General features: G+C 33.1%; 2 protein-coding genes across 2 annotated transcripts in view; one reads left to right on the forward strand and one right to left on the reverse strand.

The window, feature by feature from the left end:
• Positions 1 to 24,604, reverse strand: part of LOC132700937 (nephrin) — a 746,572-nt gene that overhangs the window by 271,523 nt on the left and 450,445 nt on the right. The gene's annotated exons all lie outside the window — the stretch shown is intronic.
• On the forward strand, positions 15,718 to 16,152 carry LOC132707937 (ADP-ribose glycohydrolase OARD1-like). The gene has a single exon (XM_060679989.1). The coding sequence runs from the start codon at positions 15,718 to 15,720 to the stop codon at positions 16,150 to 16,152; it is 435 nt and encodes a 144-aa protein (XP_060535972.1).

Raw genomic sequence — 24,604 nt, forward strand, 5'->3', positions numbered from 1 at the left:
CGATTACATTTGTCTTGCCACTTTCTTGGTGGTAGATGACCCTCATCATTCCAAGTCTCATGAATGTAAAATAGTTTGTAGTGCTTTATACATCTGAAGTCTTGTCGTCGCAAACAAACAATTTCATTCCTTTCCAGTAAATGTGCTTTGAGGTTTTTCTTTTTCCAAGCAAAATCTATATTTCTTAAAATGCGACATAAAAGCTTTCTACTTATAAACGGAACAAGTGCCATGTTGGCCGAGCTAGATCAAAATCTTATCGAGGATGGTTATTTCTCTTTTAAATAAATGAACTTTTTTTCAAATTACACCTTTGATGTCTTCACCAAAGACTGGACTCGAGTGCCTGGACTTGGGAAATTCACTTGACCAGTTATCTCTCTCTTCCGCAATAACTTCAAAACGGTGGACCTTCCAACCCATGTATGGTAAAATCTCACTCAGTCGGTGATGGTAAAAAATTATTGCTCCTCCTTATCGTTGGCCTGAATGTCGCCATTATATTACTAATCTTATAATACTTAATAATAATCTTATAATACTTATATTACTAATCTTATAATACAGTACGATTTAACATCAAATATTAATGCATTAAATTAAAGAAATAGATTTTTAAAGACGGTACCTATATTTAATTACCCTGTTATTTATTTCCCATTACTCCGTCATAAAGAAATAACCGGGGCGAAGATATCAGGGAAGATTTAAGTAGTCCAAAATGCCAAAATGACCTTTTTAAAATGGCCTGTAACATTGGCCGCGCAGTCCGATTTGTCGGGCGTCGTGTTTCGTGCAGGATCATAAAATCTTCTTTCGGGAGTACCCCATAGATGCGTAGAGTGTTCATTCTTCTACAGAATTTGTCGTTCTGTGCAAAGAATTGATATGGGGATTCTACAAGGAGCACATGGACATCCTCTACGACTAGTTTTTGAGTTCCCCAAAATTTTGAAAAATAATAGATCAGTATCGAAGCCCTACTTTAGAAATATATATCAGAAAAAAAAATTGCAAACTAAAATGAAAACATTCTTAATGACGAAGGGTGCTATCAAATATTGACGAGTAGGTAGAAGCTAGATCTACTTGGTCTGACTTTGACTTATATTAAGAGGTACCTACAACCTTTATATAAACGTGTCATCACAACATGAACTTAGGACAAAAAGGCTGATAGAATAATTTTAGTTAAAATCAATAAACTGCTTAGAAAGAAAGTACCAAAACAGTTTCAACTAATTTCATTTCGCGACCATTGCTACTAACGCATTAAATATGATACTACATTGATGCTGCCACACGAAAAAAAAAAGGGAATTCTGAGATCGTTGCGAATGGCATATGAAACGGTTAGTGTACCAACAGGCTGAAATTTCCCGCGCATAGAAGCGACCTGCACTAAGCTAGACTACATTTGAAACCAATAACAATTAACTTGATACCCGGCGGGTCCAAAACCTTAACCCAAAGTTTAATTAACCAAAAATTAATAATTAGCATTTCCTATTGGTACATTAAAACATAAGTACTTGCACACTCAGGAAGTCTGCTTTATTAAACCGTTGACACCGAGGACAACCTGACAAACGATAAAAGTTGCTGTATTAGTTAATTTGCTTTTTAAAAAAATGTTTCAGTTATCAATTTACCTAACATGCAGTACTTCACATGATATCGAGCATGATACAATATTTTTAGCTGTTTGCACATTGCACTTACTTACATTCTAGCCAACAACACTAAACAAACACATGGGAATATGTATTTCAAAGATTCATAGCAATAAGTCCATAATAGGCAGAAATACTTGATATTTATATAGTGTAGATACCGGCTGTCCCTTAATATGTGGGCAATTTGTCGGGCATGAAAAATAGAAGGCCATATAAACTTTTTTTAAAAGCCGATGTTACCCATGCTATGCTATGAAAACTTTAAGTTTGATGTTATGGGACTCTATTGTATTATTATTACATTGATAATTGCAGCCGGCGCAATAAACATTCAACAATTTCTACTATTACTAGAATCAGTTTATTTGCAAAAACAATTTTTTTATAGAATATTATGCAATAGTTTCTTTAAACGATATTTTAATTACGAATATAGGCACCCGCGGAAGGCAGTGGAGCAGGAATTTGTTAAACGAGCCTCTGAAAGTTGCGGATTGCAACAGAAAAATCGGAATATAGTTGCAACAAAAATATGCTAAATCAGATAACAAACGCACTGACCACCTACAGAACAAGAGGTTCATTAAATGTGAAGTCACACAATCATAGATAAGAAATAGATGTTATTATCGATTTATAATAATATAAACATCAAGTCATTGAAAAAAAAAAAACAATTGGGGGGGGGGGCAAGTGAAAAAGCGAACACGGAGAAGAATGAGACCACAAAGCTCGAAATACTTTAATTGAATAAGTAAATATAGATCGTAGTCAAAATCCTCAACATCCTTTCTATAATTAACATAATTCTAGTATGAATTAAAGGACATCTCCGAACACATCCTTTTGAAAGAGTTTGTGTTGTTCATATGTGAACTACTGGTTAATCACTTTTTATAAAACTTCTGGATTCCTCCTGCGTCGGTTTTTGTTGAGTCGAACTAGCTAATGTTTCGCCTTCTTCAGAGCTTGACTGAATACCGCGTGATCAATTAGGTTTAAGTATACTTTCACTGTTTTTTCAGTTTTTGTGACGTCTGTCCAATATAGAGCCTATCAGGTTCACACTTTAAGGTATAAATTATGTAAGGTTTCTGCGAAAGCGCAATTTCGAATACATTTGCTCGAGGGTCCTTGGATAATACTTGGATATAAGGAGATTTCTTCAATTTGTTAGAGTAATCCAATTAGACCAGAAGTCTAGAACAGTAAATTATTTATTCTTGAAATGGGATATATATTATTTAATAGTTGGCAATGATAGGATGCGTAGTTTCCAGAGCTCTCAATAACAACACTTGCTTTTACAAAATTATAACTTGAAAAGCCTGACCCAGTTTTATTTTATATAATCTTAACCGTTACGTTTCGATGATATATCTTATAAAACCTTACGAATTTTACTCAACACATAATAAATATAATAAACATAATAAATATTAGAGGCATTAGACTAGGCATACGTAAAGCAGAAAAAATACAATTGCATACATGCATTCAAAATCGTTAACTTCTCTTTTTTGTGAGGAGGTATATGAGGTTAATGTTACTTACCTTAAGAAAATTATTCATAGGATTGGATAATAAATTAAAATTTACTGTTATCAAGAGAAAGAAGCACAACCGAATAGTAATGTATTTTTTTAATCCTTATAAAAAAATCTCCTAAGTATCTTGCAGACAAAGTGCATTTTCAAATAGTGGATTTCTCAACACGACCTGCCAAAACAGAATTAAAACAAAACTGTTTCAATCGCAGCTCCGAAAACTTAATGTTTAATTATAAACGAATTTTGCTTACATTTTGATTTTTGTGCCATTAGCATTGTTAGGAAATTGTTACATTGGACCATATAACTAATTTACTGTAATGGCATTGTTGTTTAACTCTGCTCTTTGTTGCATTGGGTTTTACTAAAATTACTAAATTACTAAATTACTAAAATTAGTAACTGATTTGAAACTAGAAGTAACGCGAAAACCAATTGAAATTTATTAGCGCGCAAATGTCAAATGTCAATTATGTAATCATAATCTCACTTTTCATTTGTTCTTTATTTATTTCATTTTGAAAGAAGAGTGGTTAATTAACTACAAATATGTAGACAAAGTTTAGAATTACACCTTAAGTTGAAACAATGAAACTTTCATAAGTTAGTGTAATACCATTCAAAAATTTGCTGACATTTCGGCAATCATTCTGCTGGCTCCTTCAAGTTCATCTGAAACTGATTTGCATTCTACTTTGTATCTGCTTATACTGTTTGAGGGAAGATTACTGGATTGTTTAAAGATTTCTATGACGTTAAGTCTCAGTATTGTTATTATATAATTGAAAAATGCTTGTCTAAAACATATTTTTCTTGTAACGGTCAAATGTATGAAGAAAAATCAAGAACAACTATGGGTTTTTTATTATCACCAGTGACAGCAAATATATTTATGGAAACTTTTCAGAAGAAACATTTGCCAGCTAAAACCAAAACTCTGAAGACGCTATGTTGGTCATATTTTTGTTATTTGGCCCAGTGGTCAAAAATCACATCGAGATTTTCTGTAACGATTTAAACTCTATACCTTTTCACATAGTTTTATATTTAAATTAGAAACTAATAATAATCTTTCATTCCTATTTATTCTTATTAACAAGAAAATCAGACCTAACATTGGGTCATTAGGTTTACAGAAAACACACACACACACACACATACCGATTAACATGACATCTGCTCCCACTTCCCATTGCAGTCCTTCCTTACATTCAAAACATTAATGATGACATATTACATAAACATATCAAAAATTCTTAAGAAATATAATGTTGAACTAAGGTTTGCCACTTGGCCAGAGAATACATAGAATTCTCTAAACTGCCAAACAATCTTAATCACCACTCTTTACTTTTAACCAGTATGGCAATCAGTCATTCCAGACAATGTCCATGTCAATCTGCAACGTCCCCAATGTCAGGGTCGTTACTAATAAATAAAAAAAATATTCACGGGAATTGCCTAAAGACCCGTACTTCACTATGGGAATCCGAAAAAAAGGAAGAAATAGGAAAACGGTACAAAAAATTGCAAATAAATGTTTAAGAAACAAAAAGTAACTTAAGGGGAATTTATCATTTAATTTTAAAAGAAAAAGGAACATCTGGATGGTGATGAATTAGAATTTGAAGGTATTGTTCTAGACCTATGAGTTCGCAATCGATTACGTATAAAAAACACAAGGACGAGACAGTTTCTGTTTGTTTCTCCTTAACTCTTTTAAATAGTCGACTTTCCGTGCACAGGAGAGCTTAGAAACTCTCAAAAACACATTTACTTATTTATTATTCTAGGGAATTTAACCGGAGAGCATGGTAAGGACGTAGACAACCACAGCTTATCTAGATAACGGCTGGCAGTCAGCAAGCGTCCTTCAAAAGCGTTAGTAATCTGAAGGACACCGGACCTCAATTGTCATGGACCAAAGCAGGACTCGGAAACTTCTCCAGAGTCCAGTCCTCGGGTCATCAAAACTGTTAGAAAATTCCCTTCCAAAAGTACCCTAGGTAAAGATAAAGGCGGATAAGAGCTCAACATCGGAAATAAACATCGGAATGTGATTACCTCGTAACGAGGCGGTGAATCGCCGATGACAAAATTGCGGTGCTTGACTTTTTCCACGAACGTGGTTTGGAGGAAAAGAAGTAGCCAAAAACTACACTGTAAACATGCACAGCATTCAACCTCCACAATATTTAGTTCTACTGGGAAAAGTACCGATAAAAACAACCGATATAAAGACCTTGCGAATCCCCACCACACCGGAGAAGAACAAATTGTATTCAAATGTTTTAAGATAACGCAGAATGAAGAGAAGGTATCCCGTAGGACCATACGCTGCGATGAACGCGAATATACTTAAAGGTTAGCCTTAGTGGATAAGGGCAGAGGGTAAAAGTAGGCAAACTCCATTACATCACTAAGAATAAATCACGGTTCAACGCCTTTAGGCTTGAATGGAGCTTTACCAGAAGATCTAACCAGCCTCCCATAAATTTAGTATTCCATTATGCGGTAAACTTCGTTGGTGCAAACTAGCACTTATGTTAAACTCGAGCGAATGCCGATGACTGTTGGGAGCTGTTAATGTTCTAAAGAAAGCACTTTACCCGATCAAACGCTCTGGAATCTTAATGTTTAATCTGAAATAGGCGTGGAGGCCAGTAACTTCAATTGATTATTTACAATTTTAGTGGTAACAAGATACTCCGATGCTCGAATCTCTAGGCGAATGCCTGATAGAAGATGCGGCACAGATCAGGCCCCTTCTCGCGCGCGATAAGACACCTCTAGAGTCATCCTAAAAGTGAGAAAAAGACTAACAATTACAATAAGGTAAAAAAGAGACATATAGAGGTTTTTGGTATTAGGAAAGCTCTAACTGCTGTGTCTTCGTAATTGTTATGACGAAGCTGACACAAACAACTACATTTCGAAAATAGCAAACACAATTTTGAAGAGTTTGGTGGTCCCGCACTCGTGGTAACAATAAAAAAAGGCCCGCTGCCATTCACACGCCAAAAGAATTCAGACCTCCTTTAGCTCCAACTCCCTCAAAATGTATATAAGAGTAGAATGCAAACCAATTTCAGTTAAGCTCTGAAGAAGACAGCAGGATGATTGGAGAAACTTCAGCAAGTTCGATTCATCAACTACTAACGCAGGAGGAATCCTGAAGATTTGTAAATAATGTTAGTTTGTAAATAATGTTAGCACTAGAACGCTAAACCGCCGCGCCAAAATTTACTATTCACGCCAACGATACGTTTCTACTCCTTAGCTCTTTACCCGGAAAGGGTACGTGCACAATCGATAAAAGGTAATCCTTCCAGGAAAGCACTTACGACCAGGTGTATATGTTTAATCCATTATCGTTTAGAAAATCGAGTTTGCCATATCGAACTAAACATGCTGCCATCAGTATAGCTCTCCTCTTTCCCTTGCAATAACATTGAGCATTAACTAACTCACATTGCTCGACGCAAAAAACAAACGCTGCGCTGCTTCTGGCTTATTTTACACGTGTCCGCTGGACATTGCAATAAATTCGGGCAAAAACTGGATTAATGACACGAACAGCGGTGAATTTATTTCGTACTTTAGCACGTCGACCAAACGTGTCATCGCCGTATTTCCAGCCGCCGAAAACAAATCGAATTATTACCAGAATATTATATTTAAATAATAAATGTGCAATATTTGATGCCGGCTCGCAAAGCCATAATCGTAAATTTCAATTTAAATTTAGATTTCTGTTGTGCGGGCGCCGGGTTTTCAACAACCACGCGGTTTCACGCGAATTATCGCAATTTTTGAGCGGCCGATTTAATTATTATGAGATTGTGCGGAACTACGCATAGCGCAAAAGGACACCGATCGTAAGCTATCGTTAAAACTGGCTGTCTGTCTCTCTGCCATCGTAGAGAGAACGGAGAAGAGACACAAACAAAACGGATCGTTGATGTTAAGAGTACAAGTTTTGGTAACCTTTAGCTGACGCTGTGGATCTAGACAATGAAAATATGACACAGCCGAACTGCATTGCAATCAAATTGCGGAGACATATGCAAAGACCTTGATGCAAGGTTGTATTTTGTCCCCAGTGTAAACCTGTACAGGGTGGCCGTCTATGAGATCCCACTACCTTATCTCCGGAACTAGAAGATATGATCACGTAGTTGAATACAAAAGTTGCTTGGGTCAATTGGAACTTTTCATTTATTATATTTTCGTGTATACAGGGTGACTTGTTTCGACGTGGCTACTATCAATTTTTTATTTAAAATGGAACACCCAGTTTATACTAATTTAGCAAAAGGAAAGAGGAGTACGACGTATAATAGTATGGAGTTGAAACGCAGCGATCAACTTCATTATTGGCACGATGTATAAACTCACTTCAATCTTGTTTCAAATTCTCTTTGCGCATAGAAAAAGAAACTCTTGTAGTTTATTTACTCTTCGAAACTTGTATTTTAAAATGAAAAAAAAAAAAAAGTGTTGCCATACTTGCGTATCAGTTTAATTTTTTTCAAATGCAAACCTCCGAATTCAATAATATATGTGAGGGGTCGAGAAATCCGTTTCTTTATTATTGGTCGTAATCTTCCGTACGAAGCCTAATTTTTAAATAACATTAGCTCAAGAATACACTGTAAAACGAGTAATTTTGTATACATGAAAATATAATAAATGAGTCCAAATTAACCCAAGTAACTTTTGTATTTAACTTTGCGCTCAATCTCTTCTAGTTCCTGAGATAAGGTAATGGTCATCGATAATATCGACAATATGCAACACTTCTGAATAATGTTAGCAAGCCAACAACTCATCTAAAAATGAATATCTCTCAAACAAGTGTAGATGACATTGCATAAATTTTAACGTGATTCCAATATGTAACGGACTGAGACAATGTTGCTGAGCATCGCGTCCGTTTTCAAAGGATTAATACGTACACACTAAGAATTTTAGCGTTCTTTCACAGAATTGGAAATTTGCCATTGAACAGATCAAAATTCCGTATTAAAATGAAATATATATGAAAAACAATGAAAATATTTTTTTGCTGTGCAAAATTCCCCATCAAGTTATATGATCGAGAACCGGAACGGAGGACGATTCGATACTCTGAGAAAACAATCTGAAAGGTTAGCAGAATTGAAGATAATACGTATCAACTGGACAAAAATATATCTATATTGTAGAAAAAATATTCTGGAAATTTAGTTTTATGCATTTCATTTTTTTTTGTTTTTGTTGCAGAACCAGTATGGTGTGGGATGTTCCTGGCAACCTACATACCATAATTTAGGAAAGTTCAGAGATGGGAAAAGGGGAAAATATTGTTAGGTGTAAAGCATATATTTAGATTCTTTGCTATCCACTTAAAATGATTCGACGCAAAAATACTTTTCATAATTAAAAAAGTATGTGAAACAGGCCCTCATGATGAAGTTAGATACCTTACAAACTAAATTACAATTATTATGTAGGTTGTGCACACACACTTAAAACAAAATTGGCATTTTAAAACATTTTTCCTATAATCTGATGGATTTCGCCAGCTTTTTTATTTAAAAATAAAAAACAGTTGAACACATCTCTAACCACTAATCTCTGACCAAAACAAATATTTTATAATTTATTTATATTCATTTATTTATATTTAATTATATTTATAATTCGTTATTTTTATTTTAAAATCTGATACCAATAAATAAGCTTTGTTGTCATTTTTGAGCACCTGATTACCCCCTCATTATTCATTTATGAAGGAGTAACGGAAGAAAGTGTCACTTCAATGACAGAATATCTAAAACATACTTATGGTACATTCGCACCAACAAAAAGATGTTCCACTACTCCTCCACTATCAGTAAGTAAAAATGTTATTATCTTAAATATTACTGTTGCAAATTACTTTGCTATTTTAATTATATGTCGGCAAGGTCTCCAATGAAATGTTGTTATTAATTATACATTTTGCGCCTGAAATTTGAAGAAACCTTAATTCGGCCCGTTAAGTCCGACAATTAAATTGGCTTATAAATCTCCTTAATTAAACTTTATTTCCGGCACTATCTAATTTCCATATGTTCTACTGCGAAATATCCGCACCGAAATACCAACTTTGCAATTTCTTCGACGCCGTAATTATATAGGAACGTAAATTACTCGAGCTTTATAACATTAAGTACTCTGAGTCTGAAATAAGTATAGTTCGAATAAAGCGGGTCTCGGTGCTTATTTTATACGGATACATAAAGAAATAAATTAAACTTTAACTGTCTATAAGGATCTATAAATAACTTAGTTATGGGCTAAGTGTCACAAGTGAGCCTGGTACCATGGGGTTTAATAGTGTACAGTGTACAGGGTGGGCACTTTATTAGGGGCCGGCGCCTTTTCTGAGGAACTGCTGATTTTATTAATTTTAATTTTATGAATTATTAAAAAAAGTTTATACCAAAGTTTTATGGAATTATTTAAAATTATTTATTTTTATACAGGTGTTTATTTTGGCGTGTACATTAGTTTTTTTTTAATGTAAATGAAACACCCTATACATTTTGATGTTTTTGGAATCCTTGCCGAAGATAAAAGTAACTTTTATAGCTTGACAGCTTGCCTAAACTTTGCATAAATTTTTCGAAATAGCTTGTTCTCTGGGATCCGCCTTACAGAAAACTTTCTTTGATACTCTCTAAGAGCCAGAGCTGGATTTTTCGAATTTGATAATAAACATTCAAGCATATCTGTATACCTTTTTAGCTTAAGTAATAATAATATTGCTTGATTAGAATCACATATGTCAAACTCTGACCCTTAATTATAACGTCACTTAAAACAATTATAAACACTTATTTGGTTAACACAGCTTACTACTGTAAAAAGTAGGTTTCATAATAATATCATTATGCCTTTTAAAAAATGGGAGTTTTTATTTAAATATGCAAAATCTTAATAAACTGTCCCCTCATTGGTTGAAACAATCATTAAAATTAAATAAAATATAAGATATGCCATTATAAAATTGTAGGACATATATCTACCAAATTATAGGTATTTTGACCCGTTTTGAAAAAAAATATCAAAAACATGAGCGTCTCATTAAAAAAAAATCAATACTGCATGTTGAAATTTTACAAAAATGTCCTTTGATTTATGACACCCTGTATAATTTTAAAATACCTAATCATCGCAAATCGTTAGAAGCAAGTCTTCTAAAAATGTGTATAAAATTTGATCAAGTAGTCATTACTGCCATCCCTGAAAGACCATATTTACTAAGAATATAATTTTGCGTAAAAAAATATATAATCTCAATTTCTGTCCAAACTACACAAAATTCAAATAAGCAGTTTCTGTATAAAAGTTACTTTTATTTTTGACAAGGATTCTAAAAATTTCAAAATATGTAGGGTGTTCCATTTAACATTTTAAAACTTGTGTCGGTCCAGCACTTATCGGACACCCTGTATATATTAAAAGTAAATCATTTTAAAACTGAATTTAAACCATAAAACTTTTGTATAAACTTTTTTTTTCTCAAATCAGTAGTTCCTGAGAAAAGGTACAGGCCCCTGAGCAAGTGCCCACCCTGTACAATGGTGCCGCGTGCCATATAGAATTCGACTAAATCTGATAGGTCAAATGCTAAAGTGTCGATGCTGCTTAGGATTTAAAAAAATCAGTTGAACACGGGCAAATAATACAATGCACGTTAAAAAAAAAGCATAAAGTATAATGAATTTAATGGTATAATAAAATGCTTACATTCGCTAATAGGCAAATTACAAAAAAACATGTATTCTTAATAAGTATCAATATCTAAATAGTTATGTGCTTGTTTCTATACCACATTTTTATATTTATCTCAATTATAAAGGGTAGTCAATAAAAGGTTACTGAAATAACATGTCCTTCATCCCAGCAAATTGCAATAATATATTATTCAACAAGTGTGGTAAACGGTGTTTGAGTCACGAGTTTTAGCATAAGCGAAACGCAGCTAAGCGAGTGATTAATAAAGGAGGGTCTTAAAACGTTTACCAAACTTGTTGGAGCACCGTACCTTTTCTACGGCCGTTATTTTTTGGGCACATTTTTGTAAAACAACATGAATAAATTCACTGAGGTGACCGTTAGAATCAACAAACGTGAAAATTGAATCCGCACAGTAGTATCTTCGAAAACATCCGCTTGCTCCCCAGCCCGTGCGAGAATATTCCGAACATGTCCGAAGTGGTTCGGATCCGGGAGAAACGAAACTTACTGACACTTTCCCCAAGCTAGATCGGTGTATAATTAGGTATTTTACAGAAAGGAGTAGAAAAAAGCTACTATAATATGGCATTTGCAAAAACTGGTATTTTTAATAGCAATGCTGACTTGCTGAACTACTGCAGATGTGGTTTGTGGCGGCTTAATATATTATGTGGCTGTTAATTTTAAAACTACAGCCTTTCCTTGTCCTTTCCCGCGCATTTTAACTTCGGATAACCTCCAATTACCCAATTTATTCCGACGCCAACAAATTGCGCATTGATTAGTGTGTAGCTCAATATTTAATAAGTTAGTAGTTGAAAACTAAAGCCGACATTATCGTCACTAGCATAATATGTCTGAAAGATGTTGCATAATATTTGATCGTATAGTTATATATCTATTTATGATGACCCATATAATAATAAGAACGCATTCGATAAGGATAAGCTTATTCAGCTTTTATATACTATAAATACAAGTATTGTGCATGTGCTTATTTAGTCTCTTAAGTCGCTTCTTGTCGTAACGCTGCCTGTAAACGCTCGTATTGAATAAAAATCGTTTTTAAAAATACAAGTTTTACGGACAGAAATAAAATTGGCGCAGTCGGTAGGATACTTTTCGGTGTGTTTTCGAAAATTTACTCGATATTAGTGCGCTGGATTACCGTTTTTGGATTGTCAGTGCATTGTACTTCTCGAAAGTTTCTTCGCGATTAGTGTGCTGAAACGCCAGTTTGGATCATCAGTGCATCGCAAAAGGGATCGTGACACACTTCTGTTTCAACAGTTAAGAAAAGGATTTCAGAACATCATCGTTACACGGGGCACTTGGGGCTCCTGGCAACATCGATCATTGGTACGCCATTTCGATAGCCAGTAGGACGAACTAGCCTGAGCCAGCGTCCACTACAAACGGCATCGTTCTTGGGACAGTGCAGCTTCTCAACTGGACGTGACCATTTGATACAGGAACGAGACTAGGAACATATAATTGTAAGTGCGTTTACTAAACTGTTCCTTATAGTTGTGACTCCTGTTAGTTAAGAATTTGTAAAAGATTTTATGATATTTCATGAGGAAATTTAAAAATAGGCTAAGCGATATTACTTATCCTAGAAGAATAAATGGTGCGGAAAATAATCAATCACGTAGTAATCAAATAAACGAATTATATTCTGGTATTTCTTTGTTGCATTGTGTAAGTGAAGAAAATAATTCTACTCTTACGGATACTTTAGAAACTAGCTTAGATTTAATTATTAGTGAAATTAACAATATGGCCGACGCTTTGAGATCAACTGTTTCTCTATTAAAAAACTTCGATGGTACGCCGTCACGTTTAGAATTTTTCCTTAACCAAATCGATACCTTCTATGTAAGATATTTTAATAATGATCAATCACAGCAGGAATATGTTATCTTGGCAATAAAATCAAAAATTATAGGTACAGCCGAAGATTTTCTTTTAACTCGACCAGACCTTAGAACCTGGCCCGAGATAAAATCAGCTTTAATTCAGAAATTTAGTGATCCGATCACTCGTACTAACCTTCAACAACAATTAATATTCTCATCGAGGAAAAATGATTCTATTCAAGACTACATTCAAAAACTCAAAGCCTTAGTCACTAAAATTAATACTAAGATATGTTCAGAAATTGAAAACGCTGAAGCTAGATCGATATTAATTTCTCAAAATGAATTAACCGCTACACAAAATCTTTTAGCAAACATTCCTAATTAATTGAGAACGTTACTTATAGTTCGCAATCCTCAGAATTTGGATGAAGCTATAATTAAAGCTATTAATAATTATGAAATATTAACAAGTCAAACACATTTTAAAAATACTTATCTACAAAATAGTACGTCTACACGACATAATATGCAGAAACCATTAAATCTGATAAATCAATCTTTTAGACAGCCAAATCAACCCTTTAGACAGCAAAATTTACCATTTGGACATCCCCATCAAATGCCACAAAATCAATTCTTTAAACCTCAAAATCAATTTTTCAAGCCACAAAATCAATTCTTTAAACCTCAAAACCAATTTTTCAAGCCACAAAACCAATTTTTTAAACATCCGATGCAACAACCGCAAACTTCTAATCAAACTAATCCCCAAAATTCAAAAAATCAATACCCCCAACCTATGTCAGGCGTGAGCATACAACCTAAAAGATCGTTTCCGCAAATGAGACCACAACAAAATTATTTTCAATCAACAGGTAAACCAAACTTTACATTTCAGGAATTAACACACGTAGAAAACTCTAACAATAATACAATACTAAGTTAAAAAACCAATACATTGAAATTCCTTTCCAATATAGACAAAATTTTGATGACTATGTAGTAGAGATTCCCCCAAAAACTATACAAAAAGCAACACATAAAACTAATCTGCCTGATAATACGACATGGTTAATGCTATATTATCGTGACAACGAAATTGAAATACAACCAACCCTTGTAACAATTACAAATAAAACTTATACAATTGATATATATAATCATTCGGAAAAATCAATAGCCCTCGAAGGTAGTATTAATAATAACTTACCCTTAGAACCCTTCGAACTTAATAATTTTGAAATCTTTAATTTCGAAACAACGGCCTTTAATAACCCGACAATAAAAAAAGAAATCACTGGGAAAATCGATATAAAAAATTTAATACGGCATGAACACCTAAATCTAGAAGAAAAGGAACAGCTTTTTAGACTTATTAAAAAATTTGAACAAATTTTACATAAACCCGGAGACACTTTAACCTTTACAAACCAAGTTAAACATATTATTAGAACTAGTGATGAAATTCCCGTACATGCGAAAAGCTATCGATACCCGTATATCCATAAACAAGAAGTGAATAGACAGATAGAAGAAATGCTACAAGGAGGAATAATTCGACCATCAAGTTCTCCCTGGAGCTCACCAGTCTGGATAGTACCCAAAAAGGTAGACGCATCCGGATGTAGGAAATGGAGACTCGTGATAGACTATAGGAAATTAAATGAAAAAACAATAGACGATAAATATCCAATACCGAATATCGCCGATATACTTGATAAACTAGGAAGATGCCAGTATTTTACAACAATAGATCTTGCTAGCGGATTCCATCAAATAGAAATGGATCCTGAAAGTATTCCGAAAACAGCGTTTAACGTAGAACACGGACACTATGAATACATACGTATGCCCTTCGGACTGAAGAACGCACCATCTACATTCCAGCGTGCGATGGATAATATATTGCGTGGACTATTGGGTAAAATATGTCTTGTATACATGGATGATATAATAATATTTTCAACTAGTCTGCAGGAACATCTAAACTCATTAAAATTAGTCTTTGAACGACTTTCGTCCTTCCATATGAAGATACAGTTGGATAAATCAGAACTTTTAAAGAAGACAGTAGAATTCTTAGGACATGCAGTAACTCCGGATGTAGTTAAACCAAACCCGAAGAAAATTGAGGCTATTAAGAATTTTAAAATCCCTAGTACTCCAAAAGAAATTAAATCATTTTTGGGCCTCGTTGGATACTATAGGAAGTTCATTAAAGACTTCGCAAAAATTACAAAACCATTGACACATTGCCTAAAGAAAAAAGTTAAAATAACCCACGATAAAGCATTCGTCTCAGCTTTTAATCATTGCAAGAATATATTGACCAATGACCCCATACTACAATACCCGGATTTTAATAAAACTTTTGTCTTAACAACGGATGCTTCGGACTATGCAATTGGTGCAATACTTTCGCAAGGACCTATCGGATCGGATCTACCAATAGCATACGCCAGCCGAACACTTAACTCTGCAGAATGCCATTATTCTACGACAGAAAAAGAACTTCTCGCTGTCGTGTGGGCTACTAAGTATTTTAGACCATATCTGTTTGGTAGGAAATTTACGATAATAACGGATCACAAGCCGTTACAATGGCTCTTCTCTCTTAAGGAACCTAACTCGAAATTAGTCAGGTGGAAATTAAAATTACAGGAATTCGACTACATTGTTCAATATAAATCGCGTCCTCCTAAGGAAATTCACCCTGTGGATCTAATAAAACCACCACTAACACACATGTCCGCCGTATGCGAAAAAAATGAAGGAAAAGATGATCAATACATTTGGCATGAAAAAATTAAACACTTTTTTGAATCACAGGAAAATTTGTTCGGACAACCACAGAAAATAATGACTGATAATGAATCTGCTCAATTTAAAAAATTCGAAGACAATTGGAAACCCATCCAACATTCAAATATAATTAAGGAAGTTAAAGGTGATTTATTTGAACAGAATAACTACTCGCTAGCACATTGTGTTGCAGCTGACCTTAGAATGGAACAAGGCATCGCCGTAGACTTTAAAAATAAATTCAAAAATGTAAAATATCTTCTAGACCAAAATCCAAAACCAGGAGGAATAGCTACGCTATTTGATGACAAAAATAATAGATTTATTTATTACCTAATTACTAAGGAAAAGTCCAATAAAAAACCTACTTATTTCACATTATGGAAAGCCCTAAATAAAATGAAAACTCATGCTAAAGAAAACTATAAATATAGAAATTCTTGTATGCCAGCTACCAAATCAAAGCGACATCGTAAAGAACCCCAAAATTAACATAATTTCAGATATCCAAATAAAACCTCCGAATAAAATAAAATATCAGATATCACAACCGGACGAAGAAAACAACCCTCAACCATCAATAAGTGAGCAAGTAACCCAAAACGAAAAAAGCAACTCTGATACGGAAACTATACATTCATCTATGGAAAACCCAATCATAGGAGCACCATACGTTAATAAAGCAATAAATACGTTTAAAAATCAAATTATATTTAAGTGGACTGACAAAGAACAACCCCACGTTCAAATAGAAAAATTATTTGAAACTAAGAAGAGAATAATGATGTACATAAATGAAAACCCAATAATGGAAAGAATTCAAATATTATTACGAGACAACTTACCACCAGATACTTACTGCTTATACTTTTGGAATAAGGAATTAGAACCGGTAATTATAAGAACCTTCCAGGAAACATTTAAAAATAATGCATAAATTAGTTATCTCTAACACCTTGCTTGAAGACGTAACCGACCAGGACGAACAAAAAGAAATAGTAAACAGATATCATAATACAAAAACATCTCACCGAGGAATGACGGAAAATATCAAAAATATCAAATAAAAGTATTATTGGCCAAGTCTTGAAAGAGACGTAATTAACTTTGTTAATTTATGCGAAGTATGCAAGAAAACTAAATATGATAGACATCCTTACAAGGTCATTTATAAACCAACGCCAATTGGATCTAAACCTTTAGAACACATACATATGGATATATATTCAATCTCAGGACAAAAATATCTTACAATATTGGACAACTTTTCTAAATTTGCAGCGGCATACCCTATCAACGAGACATCTCTCGAAATATGCCAAAACCTAATTAAATTCTTTTCACACCATGGTACGCCAAGTAAAATCACAACTGACAACGCGCAGACATTTAAAAGTAAATTACTAGAGGATTTGTGTAAAACATATAAAATAGAATTACACTTTACTACACCATATAACCCAAACTCGAATTCACCAGTCGAAAGATTACATTCAACTATTAAGGAAAGTCTTGTTGCCCTTAGAAATGATCACCGTACCAAAACGATTCAAGAACTAATGGATATTGTAATTCTAAATTATAATAATAGTATACATTCTTCCCATGAATATACTCCTTTCCAAATTCTAAAAGGAAATCTTAATTACCAACTAAAGTTCGAGAAAAACTTGAATCAACTGCAAACCGATTATATATATGACCTCGCACGTACTTTCGACGAACTTGATGAAAAAATAAATATGAAACTTAATGCCAAGAAAGCGAATGTCTTAGCTAAACTAAACGAAAAACGTGAAAATGACCCTGAAATACCCGAAGGTACAAATCAATTAATAAATACACCTCAAAAACTAGCTCAAAATCTACAACCTAAATATAAGTTGATAGAATTTAAAAATCAAAGACACCCTAAAGATGTTAAAAGACGTTTGTAATTTTAGGTATAAGAATGAAAGCTACTGTACTCCTACTGCCAATGCTTGTGAGTGCGCAATATAAAATAGAAGAAATAGAAAATCCTCTATTACCAGTCTACGAAGGAGATAGTTATATAATAACGAACTTCCATCACGTCTACTATCATGTTAATCTAACTAATTTATAAGATAGTATAAAAGCAATAAAGTCAACGCTTTTAAGTATTAATTCGACTTTAAACAATTTAAATACACCTATAGGCCACTTATTGATAACCCGAACTCTAGATCTTATAGACCAAGCAGAATCTATTCAAACTTTTATTAATCATTATACTACTTTACATAAAAGAATAAAAAGAGGACTCTTTAATTTCTGGGGAAAAGCTCAAAAGTATTTATTTGGTACTTTAGACGCAGACGATGGTAAACGTTATGATCAATATATTAAAACACTACATGAAAATCAAGAAATTCTTCATCAAGATATATCCTCGACTCAAACGATTGTTAAACGACTAACAAAAGACATAGACTCCCAATTGAATAATATAAAAAATAATCAACAAGAAATACTAACTCAGATTAACTATTTAGCAAAAATGACACAGACGCTAACATCATATTTTATTATCTTACTCGATAATTTAGAGAACAATCTCCGCGTTATTAATGAAATCCGTAGTAACGTACAGACTGCTATTAACTTCGCAGAAATAAACGTAATGCATCACAGCATTTTTAAGTATAAAGAACTTAAGAACGTCATCGCTAAACTTGACCCGAAAACACGAATTCCCTTTGATAATATTATTAAATATTATGAGGTGATACATACAGACGTTGTAATTAAGAATGAACTTATTATATTCTATATGGCAATACCTTTAATATTAAATAAACCATTTACTCTCTATCGTATCTACCCGATACCTGTAAATAATAATATACCTGTTATAAATAACCCATATCTATTAAAATCCATGGATGATTTCTTCAACCTAAAGGAAAACTGTTATAAAATTGAAGAAATATCGTTATGCCCACGAAGCTTACTTAATAAAAATGAAACATGCGTTCCACAAACAATTAATTTAACTAACCATTGCCCAATGATACAGGTAAAATACTTAGAAACCTCAGTTACTCAATTAAAAGACAATTCAATTTTAGTAATCCCCTCTTCACAGGAAAAAGCATATTTCCAATGCCCAAATCAACAAAGTATTGAAATAATAAAGAAAGCCTCTTTAATTCTCCCGTTAAACTGTAACGTTGAAATTCAGGATAATAATTATGATTCTCAAAAAATAGACATAATTAATTTAAGACTAAAACTTCCATCAATAACCATTGATGAGAAATTGGTTCAAAATGTCGAACCTTTGTAATTAAGAGAAATTAATCTCGAAAATATAAATAACATATAATATAATGCCCAAAATCTAGCAACCTACCCACTAAAACGTTTGGACTTTGTAAAATCAGGTGTTGAGGAGGGAGGAGTTATATATCTATTTATGATGACCCATATAATAATAAGAACGCATTCGATAAGGATAAGCTTATTCAGCTTTTATATACTATAAATACAAGTATTGTGCATGTGCTTATTTAGTTTCTTAAGTCGCTTCTTGTCGTAACGCTGCCTGTAAACGCTCGTATTGAATAAAAATCGTTTTTAAAAATACAAGTTTTACGGACAGAAATAAAATTGTATGTTCAAATACGTCAGAGTGGCACTGCTGTCATGTCACACAACTACATTTTGTAACTAAGTTTTCTCCTAATCAAAATGTTGTTAGTGACGTTTTCGATTTTGAGCCAATATTAATTTTTAATAACTTAGGCTCGAGGCCTCCGGTTTAGCTATGTTGAAATTTGGTTTATATTTCAATTGCAACTCGTTACTTCATTTTTGAATCTCGTATAAATAAAATGGATTCGATCTCATTCCCTTTTTACCCTGTGTGGGTTTAGTTGACGTTTATGCATGTGCGTATTTGCTCAATTTATGTATATTAATTTATTATTTTTTAAAATTTCAAGTCTAATGATGCTGATGATGGCGAAACACTTGTAGATTGAAATAATAATTACTGTTTTTTTGATACCTTGGTTTGTAGGTGTGTTTGAATCTTTAGCTTTGTGAAACGAAATCTAAGGGAGTATGTATATAAGGTAATTATTTAAAAATATATTTTTTTGTTCTTATATTTTAGTTTTCAGAGTTCCTTCTTTGTTTACTTTTTGTTCTGAACCTATTTTAATGTTATTTTTAAAAAGTAAATTTAAAATTTATTAAATTAATAATACGTGAAAGCGCAGTGAACTGTCGTAAATGCAAGTTATAAAAATGGGTGGAAACTGTGGACACATTTTCATCAAAAAATGAAGGTATGTAAATTTCGATAAGAGTAGAAAAAATATATACATTTTAGTTTCACCCTATAGCAACTCCATTCGAGAGTGCAAGAAACACCAAAACTAACCTTTCGAAACACATTTTCATCAAAACATGGAAAGTGTGTATATTTGGATTAAAGTAGAAAACTATATTGGCTACTTTTTAATTTCACCTTATAGCAATCTTCGTACGGGGCTGCCGCGGAACATTTCCTCTGGAAACGAAAGCCAAAGATTTATTTAATTAGAATCAGTTGCTTCCTAAACTGGTTTAGAAATCTCCGCCGCCACTTTCCGTAAATTTGGCTACCAACTTTAGTCTGCTAATTTCAACCCGGTAATGTTTTGAACGCCTGGCTAAAACGCAGCCACTTTACAGTTTTTGCAGCAGGAAAACCTATAACAAGCAACTCTGGTTCGAAATAATTATAATATTTAATCAAAAATATTGGAAATACTATTCCTAATCAAGCTGTACTTCAGTATCGCTCGTCCAATCGGCAAGTACAGGACTCTCGAATTCAATTCATATTTTCTTGTTTGCTGTATGGAACTTTGATCATTTAAAATTTTAATGAGGAGCCCACGGGTACTAACAAGTCCAACGTTTCTCGCGGAATGTTCCGGGTGCATTTTTTTTATAAATGAAGTTAGTTTTCCGTATATATTTACTTTCATTTCGTTTCTCGTTGTGCCTGACTTTCCACCTTTAAAGTTCTGACTTCAAAGCGTATATTTGTTATTTTCCTTTGCCTCGTCTAACGGTTCTTTATCTAACGTTTCTTTGTATGGCCGTAACTGAAATATAAATAATGAGCAATGCAATGGACCGTAGGCGTGATATTTAGGAAATCTAATTATATATGTATAAACTCCGAACGCTAATGTGGGTATCATTTAAATTATTTAACAAGTTTTAATTGCGCGAAAATAATCTCTCCAGTTATTTTTGTTTTAATCGTACACTACAAAAATTAGTCGCAGTTGAAATCTACACATCAATAGGGACTGAATTTTCGTAGTCTCTTTGTATAGTCTGTCTTAATCTTCATCGTGCTGATTTTTAGCCGCAATTATGGAAGTTATGGTCTGTTCATAGATATAAGAAAGTGACCAATTACTTTTGAAAGGGTGGTCATTACCATACAATGCAACAAGATTATTACCTAAAGTTTCGGAATTTAAATTCAGGTAAAATTGTGGTCCGTAACAGAAAATAATTTTATACCTATCTTTGGTTTGGTATACTACTTAGTTTAAGTTTATTAGTAATCATTCTTATTTCGTGTATAATACAGCGTTGAATCGTGTGCGAATTATGCAAAATATGTGGGAGTCTAGTGTATTTCATTAGATGCTCCCGCCCAAATGTAGAAAATACTATTCTATTGAGACTAAGGAAGATATAAACAATGTTTATTTGACTCTCATTGAACGCAGTACCAGCAAGCAAGCATCTTTAGAAAAAACGACCACATTGACGAAAATTCCAACATCAACTGTATGGAAAATTGTGAATAATCCCATTTCAGCGAGGAAAAAAAGAAGCGAAGCTGACATTTTCTCGAGTGTAGATGAAAATGATCAAGATATAATACGGCGTAAAATTTACCAGTTATACGAGTAACAAAGCGTGCCTATATTAGATGTCTTAATTAGGAGGCTCGAAAAAGATGAAACCGGTGTTAAATGTGACAGAACTACCTTATGGAAGTGTATTCAACACATGGGTTTTAGATTTTAAAAAATTGACAAAAGGCAAGTTTTAATGGAATCTTTTAGAATTCGGAAATGGCGACTGGAATATCTAGAAAAAAATAGGATTTACAGAGAACAACAAAGAGCAATTATTTATTTGGATGAAACCTGGTTCGAAACTTATGATACCCCGGAAAAGGGTTGGGTTGACTCAACTGGTAAGTGTAAAACAAACGCGCCATCAAAAATAGGTAAAAGGATAATTCGTAGTTAATTCGTAATTAACTCGTATCAGTTAGTCACTTTCTTATATCTATGAACAGACTTTACCTGGCGGCGGCAATAAAATTGGGGTCCGGTAGGTAGTAAAAGTCAGGACATTAGGGACGGACTCTTAAAGATTTTGGTAAATAATTTTTTTTTGTTTATTTAGGTGGGTATGGTCTTATTAAATTACACTAAAAAAAACAATGATATTAAATATTGCCATAAATTCATAGCTTTGAATATCTGTACATAATTACACATTTATTCTAAATGTGTAAATCTAATTCTGTTTCACTATCACGGTCGTCCTTGAGATTAATTATAATAGCATTTATGTTCTTTTGTATAGAAATGTAAAAGTCCTCAATTATTATAATGTGCTGTCCTGAATTCTTCCAGCTCTCAATCGACATGTTATTAATTACATTTTTTATCAAATTTATAACACTGGAACTGATCTTTGATTTTAATTGGTTCCACATATGCTCTGTGGGGTTAAATATGCAATGATATGGAGGAAGACGTAAAACAGTATGCCCAGCCTCTTCAGCCAAATTATCGCATACGTATTGCTTTTTCATTGCATATGAATTTAGGATTTCCAAAAGTTGCACTTTTCTGTAACGGAATTCAAAATAAATATGTTTTCTAACAAATATTCCTGGATTTCAGTTTTCGAACTTGATGAGGCTGTTGCTTTGCGTAGCAGACTGCTGTGGTAACTTACGTTATCCATGACAATAGCACTATTATCGGGAATATTTTTGAAAAGATTGTTTTGAAATAATTTTCAAAAAGTTCGGCGCTTGTATCCTCATAATCATCCAGGGTGTAATCCTTAATATTGTTTCCAAACAACAGTAACCAGTTTGGGACAAATCCGTCTTCTGACCCAGCGTGTATTATGGCGATGCGTTTTTCTTTATTTGAAGATGATTTGGTCAGACAGTTTTGAGTGGAATCAACCAATCCTTTGGATATAGTGTCATGTATATGATTCAAAGTAAATTATAGAACAGTTGTCTAATCTATATCTTTCTTGAAGGTCATTAATTAAATCTCCAAGTGCGTAATCCGTGTGATTCCATTATTACTTCCCTTTTGTCTATTTTGTGGTACTTAAATCCCGTGTTACAAATAATTCTATGAAGAGTGGAACGGCTTATATTACGAGCCCTAACAACTAATTGTTCGGACTATGTACGAAATAATAAGAAAACATATTTATACTTATTTTAAATTGTTTTTTTTTTCCCTTTTCGATTGAAAAATGAAATCACGCCCTTATTTTTATACTAAAAAGTGCTATCGTAATGAATTATTTTTTTGTTTCACGTAAATTACATAACAAAATATCAAAAACATACCGAATTTGCTGACAAATAAATATTCGGACGCATTTAAATCTTTTACTTTAAATCGAACATTAATAAGCAGTAACATCACCTTTCGCGGCAATAACAGCTTTTATGCGTTTTGGCATGGAATCTACCAAAGTCTTGCAATATTCGGGGGTGAAAGTGTTCCAAATTTCGGTGATTTTTGCCTTTAATGCTGGAACTGTACGCTGAGGATTGTTACGCAAAGTCTTTTTCATCCGATGCCATAAAGTTTCAATAATATTCAAGTAGGGGCTACTTGATGACCACGATAAACTTTCATATTATGGTCCCCAAACCACTTTTTTGTTGTTTTCGCATTATGGCAGGACGCACCGTCTTGTTGAGATATAAAATTTTAATTTCCAAAAGTTTGTTCTATTCTTAATAAAATTTGTTAGTATTTTTCTGCATTTACAAACGGATAAACACTTAGTATCATACTAAGCGTTTGTTTCATTATGTCGCTTCGTTCATTTACCTTAACTGTAAAGTATGGTTTTTGAGGAACTATGTGGTAGACTCTATTTTTTTCACTCCTGAAGAAGTCAACAAATAAATTGACGAAATATTGAGTGTTAAAGAAAAAAAGGAGCTTTCTATTTTAACCACGGACCGCTACCCGATATCCTTTGAATTCAAATTATATATATATATATATATATATATATATATATATATATATATATATATATATATATATATATATATATATATATATATATATATATATATATATATATATATATATATATATATATATATATATATATATATATATATAAACATAGAATATTAATAATTATATTGAAACAGGAAAAATTGTAATCTTACCTTATAAAAACTCAAGCCAGACTTATGCATCCATTGTCTACAACATTCCCTGGGGACATTTAAGTTTGCTTCATGATTCCATTGGGCTTGAATTTGTCGTAAGACGCTTCGTCTGCTAGTTTTACAAATCTTTCTTTCAGTGATTTTACGGGGTCGGCCTGAACTTTTACCACGAACGCTAACACTAGCTGTCTCTCGATACTTTTTTATAATATCCCCGACTGTTGATTTTGCATTACTCAAGTCATTTGAAATTTTTTGCATTGATTTACCTCTGCAGTTCTGAGATATGATAATTTCTCGCACTTTTTTGTTTGTTGCAACATTACGCGTCATTTTCTATTCAACTATTATACAAACTTGAAAGATACAACCCGAACTGACCTCTCATTTATCTAGCCATACTACATTTTACCCTCAATGCATGGGTAGCATTGATTT

The sequence above is a fragment of the Cylas formicarius genome, unplaced genomic scaffold (assembly GCF_029955315.1).
Source record: "Cylas formicarius isolate icCylForm1 unplaced genomic scaffold, icCylForm1.1 PGA_scaffold_10__41_contigs__length_53128322, whole genome shotgun sequence".
NCBI lineage: Eukaryota > Metazoa > Arthropoda > Insecta > Coleoptera > Brentidae > Cylas > Cylas formicarius.

Excerpts from the sequence above, each read along its gene's own strand:
- LOC132707937 (XM_060679989.1), top strand. The coding sequence starts at position 15,718 with ATGACTGATAATGAATCTGCTCAATTTAAAAAATTCGAAGACAATTGG.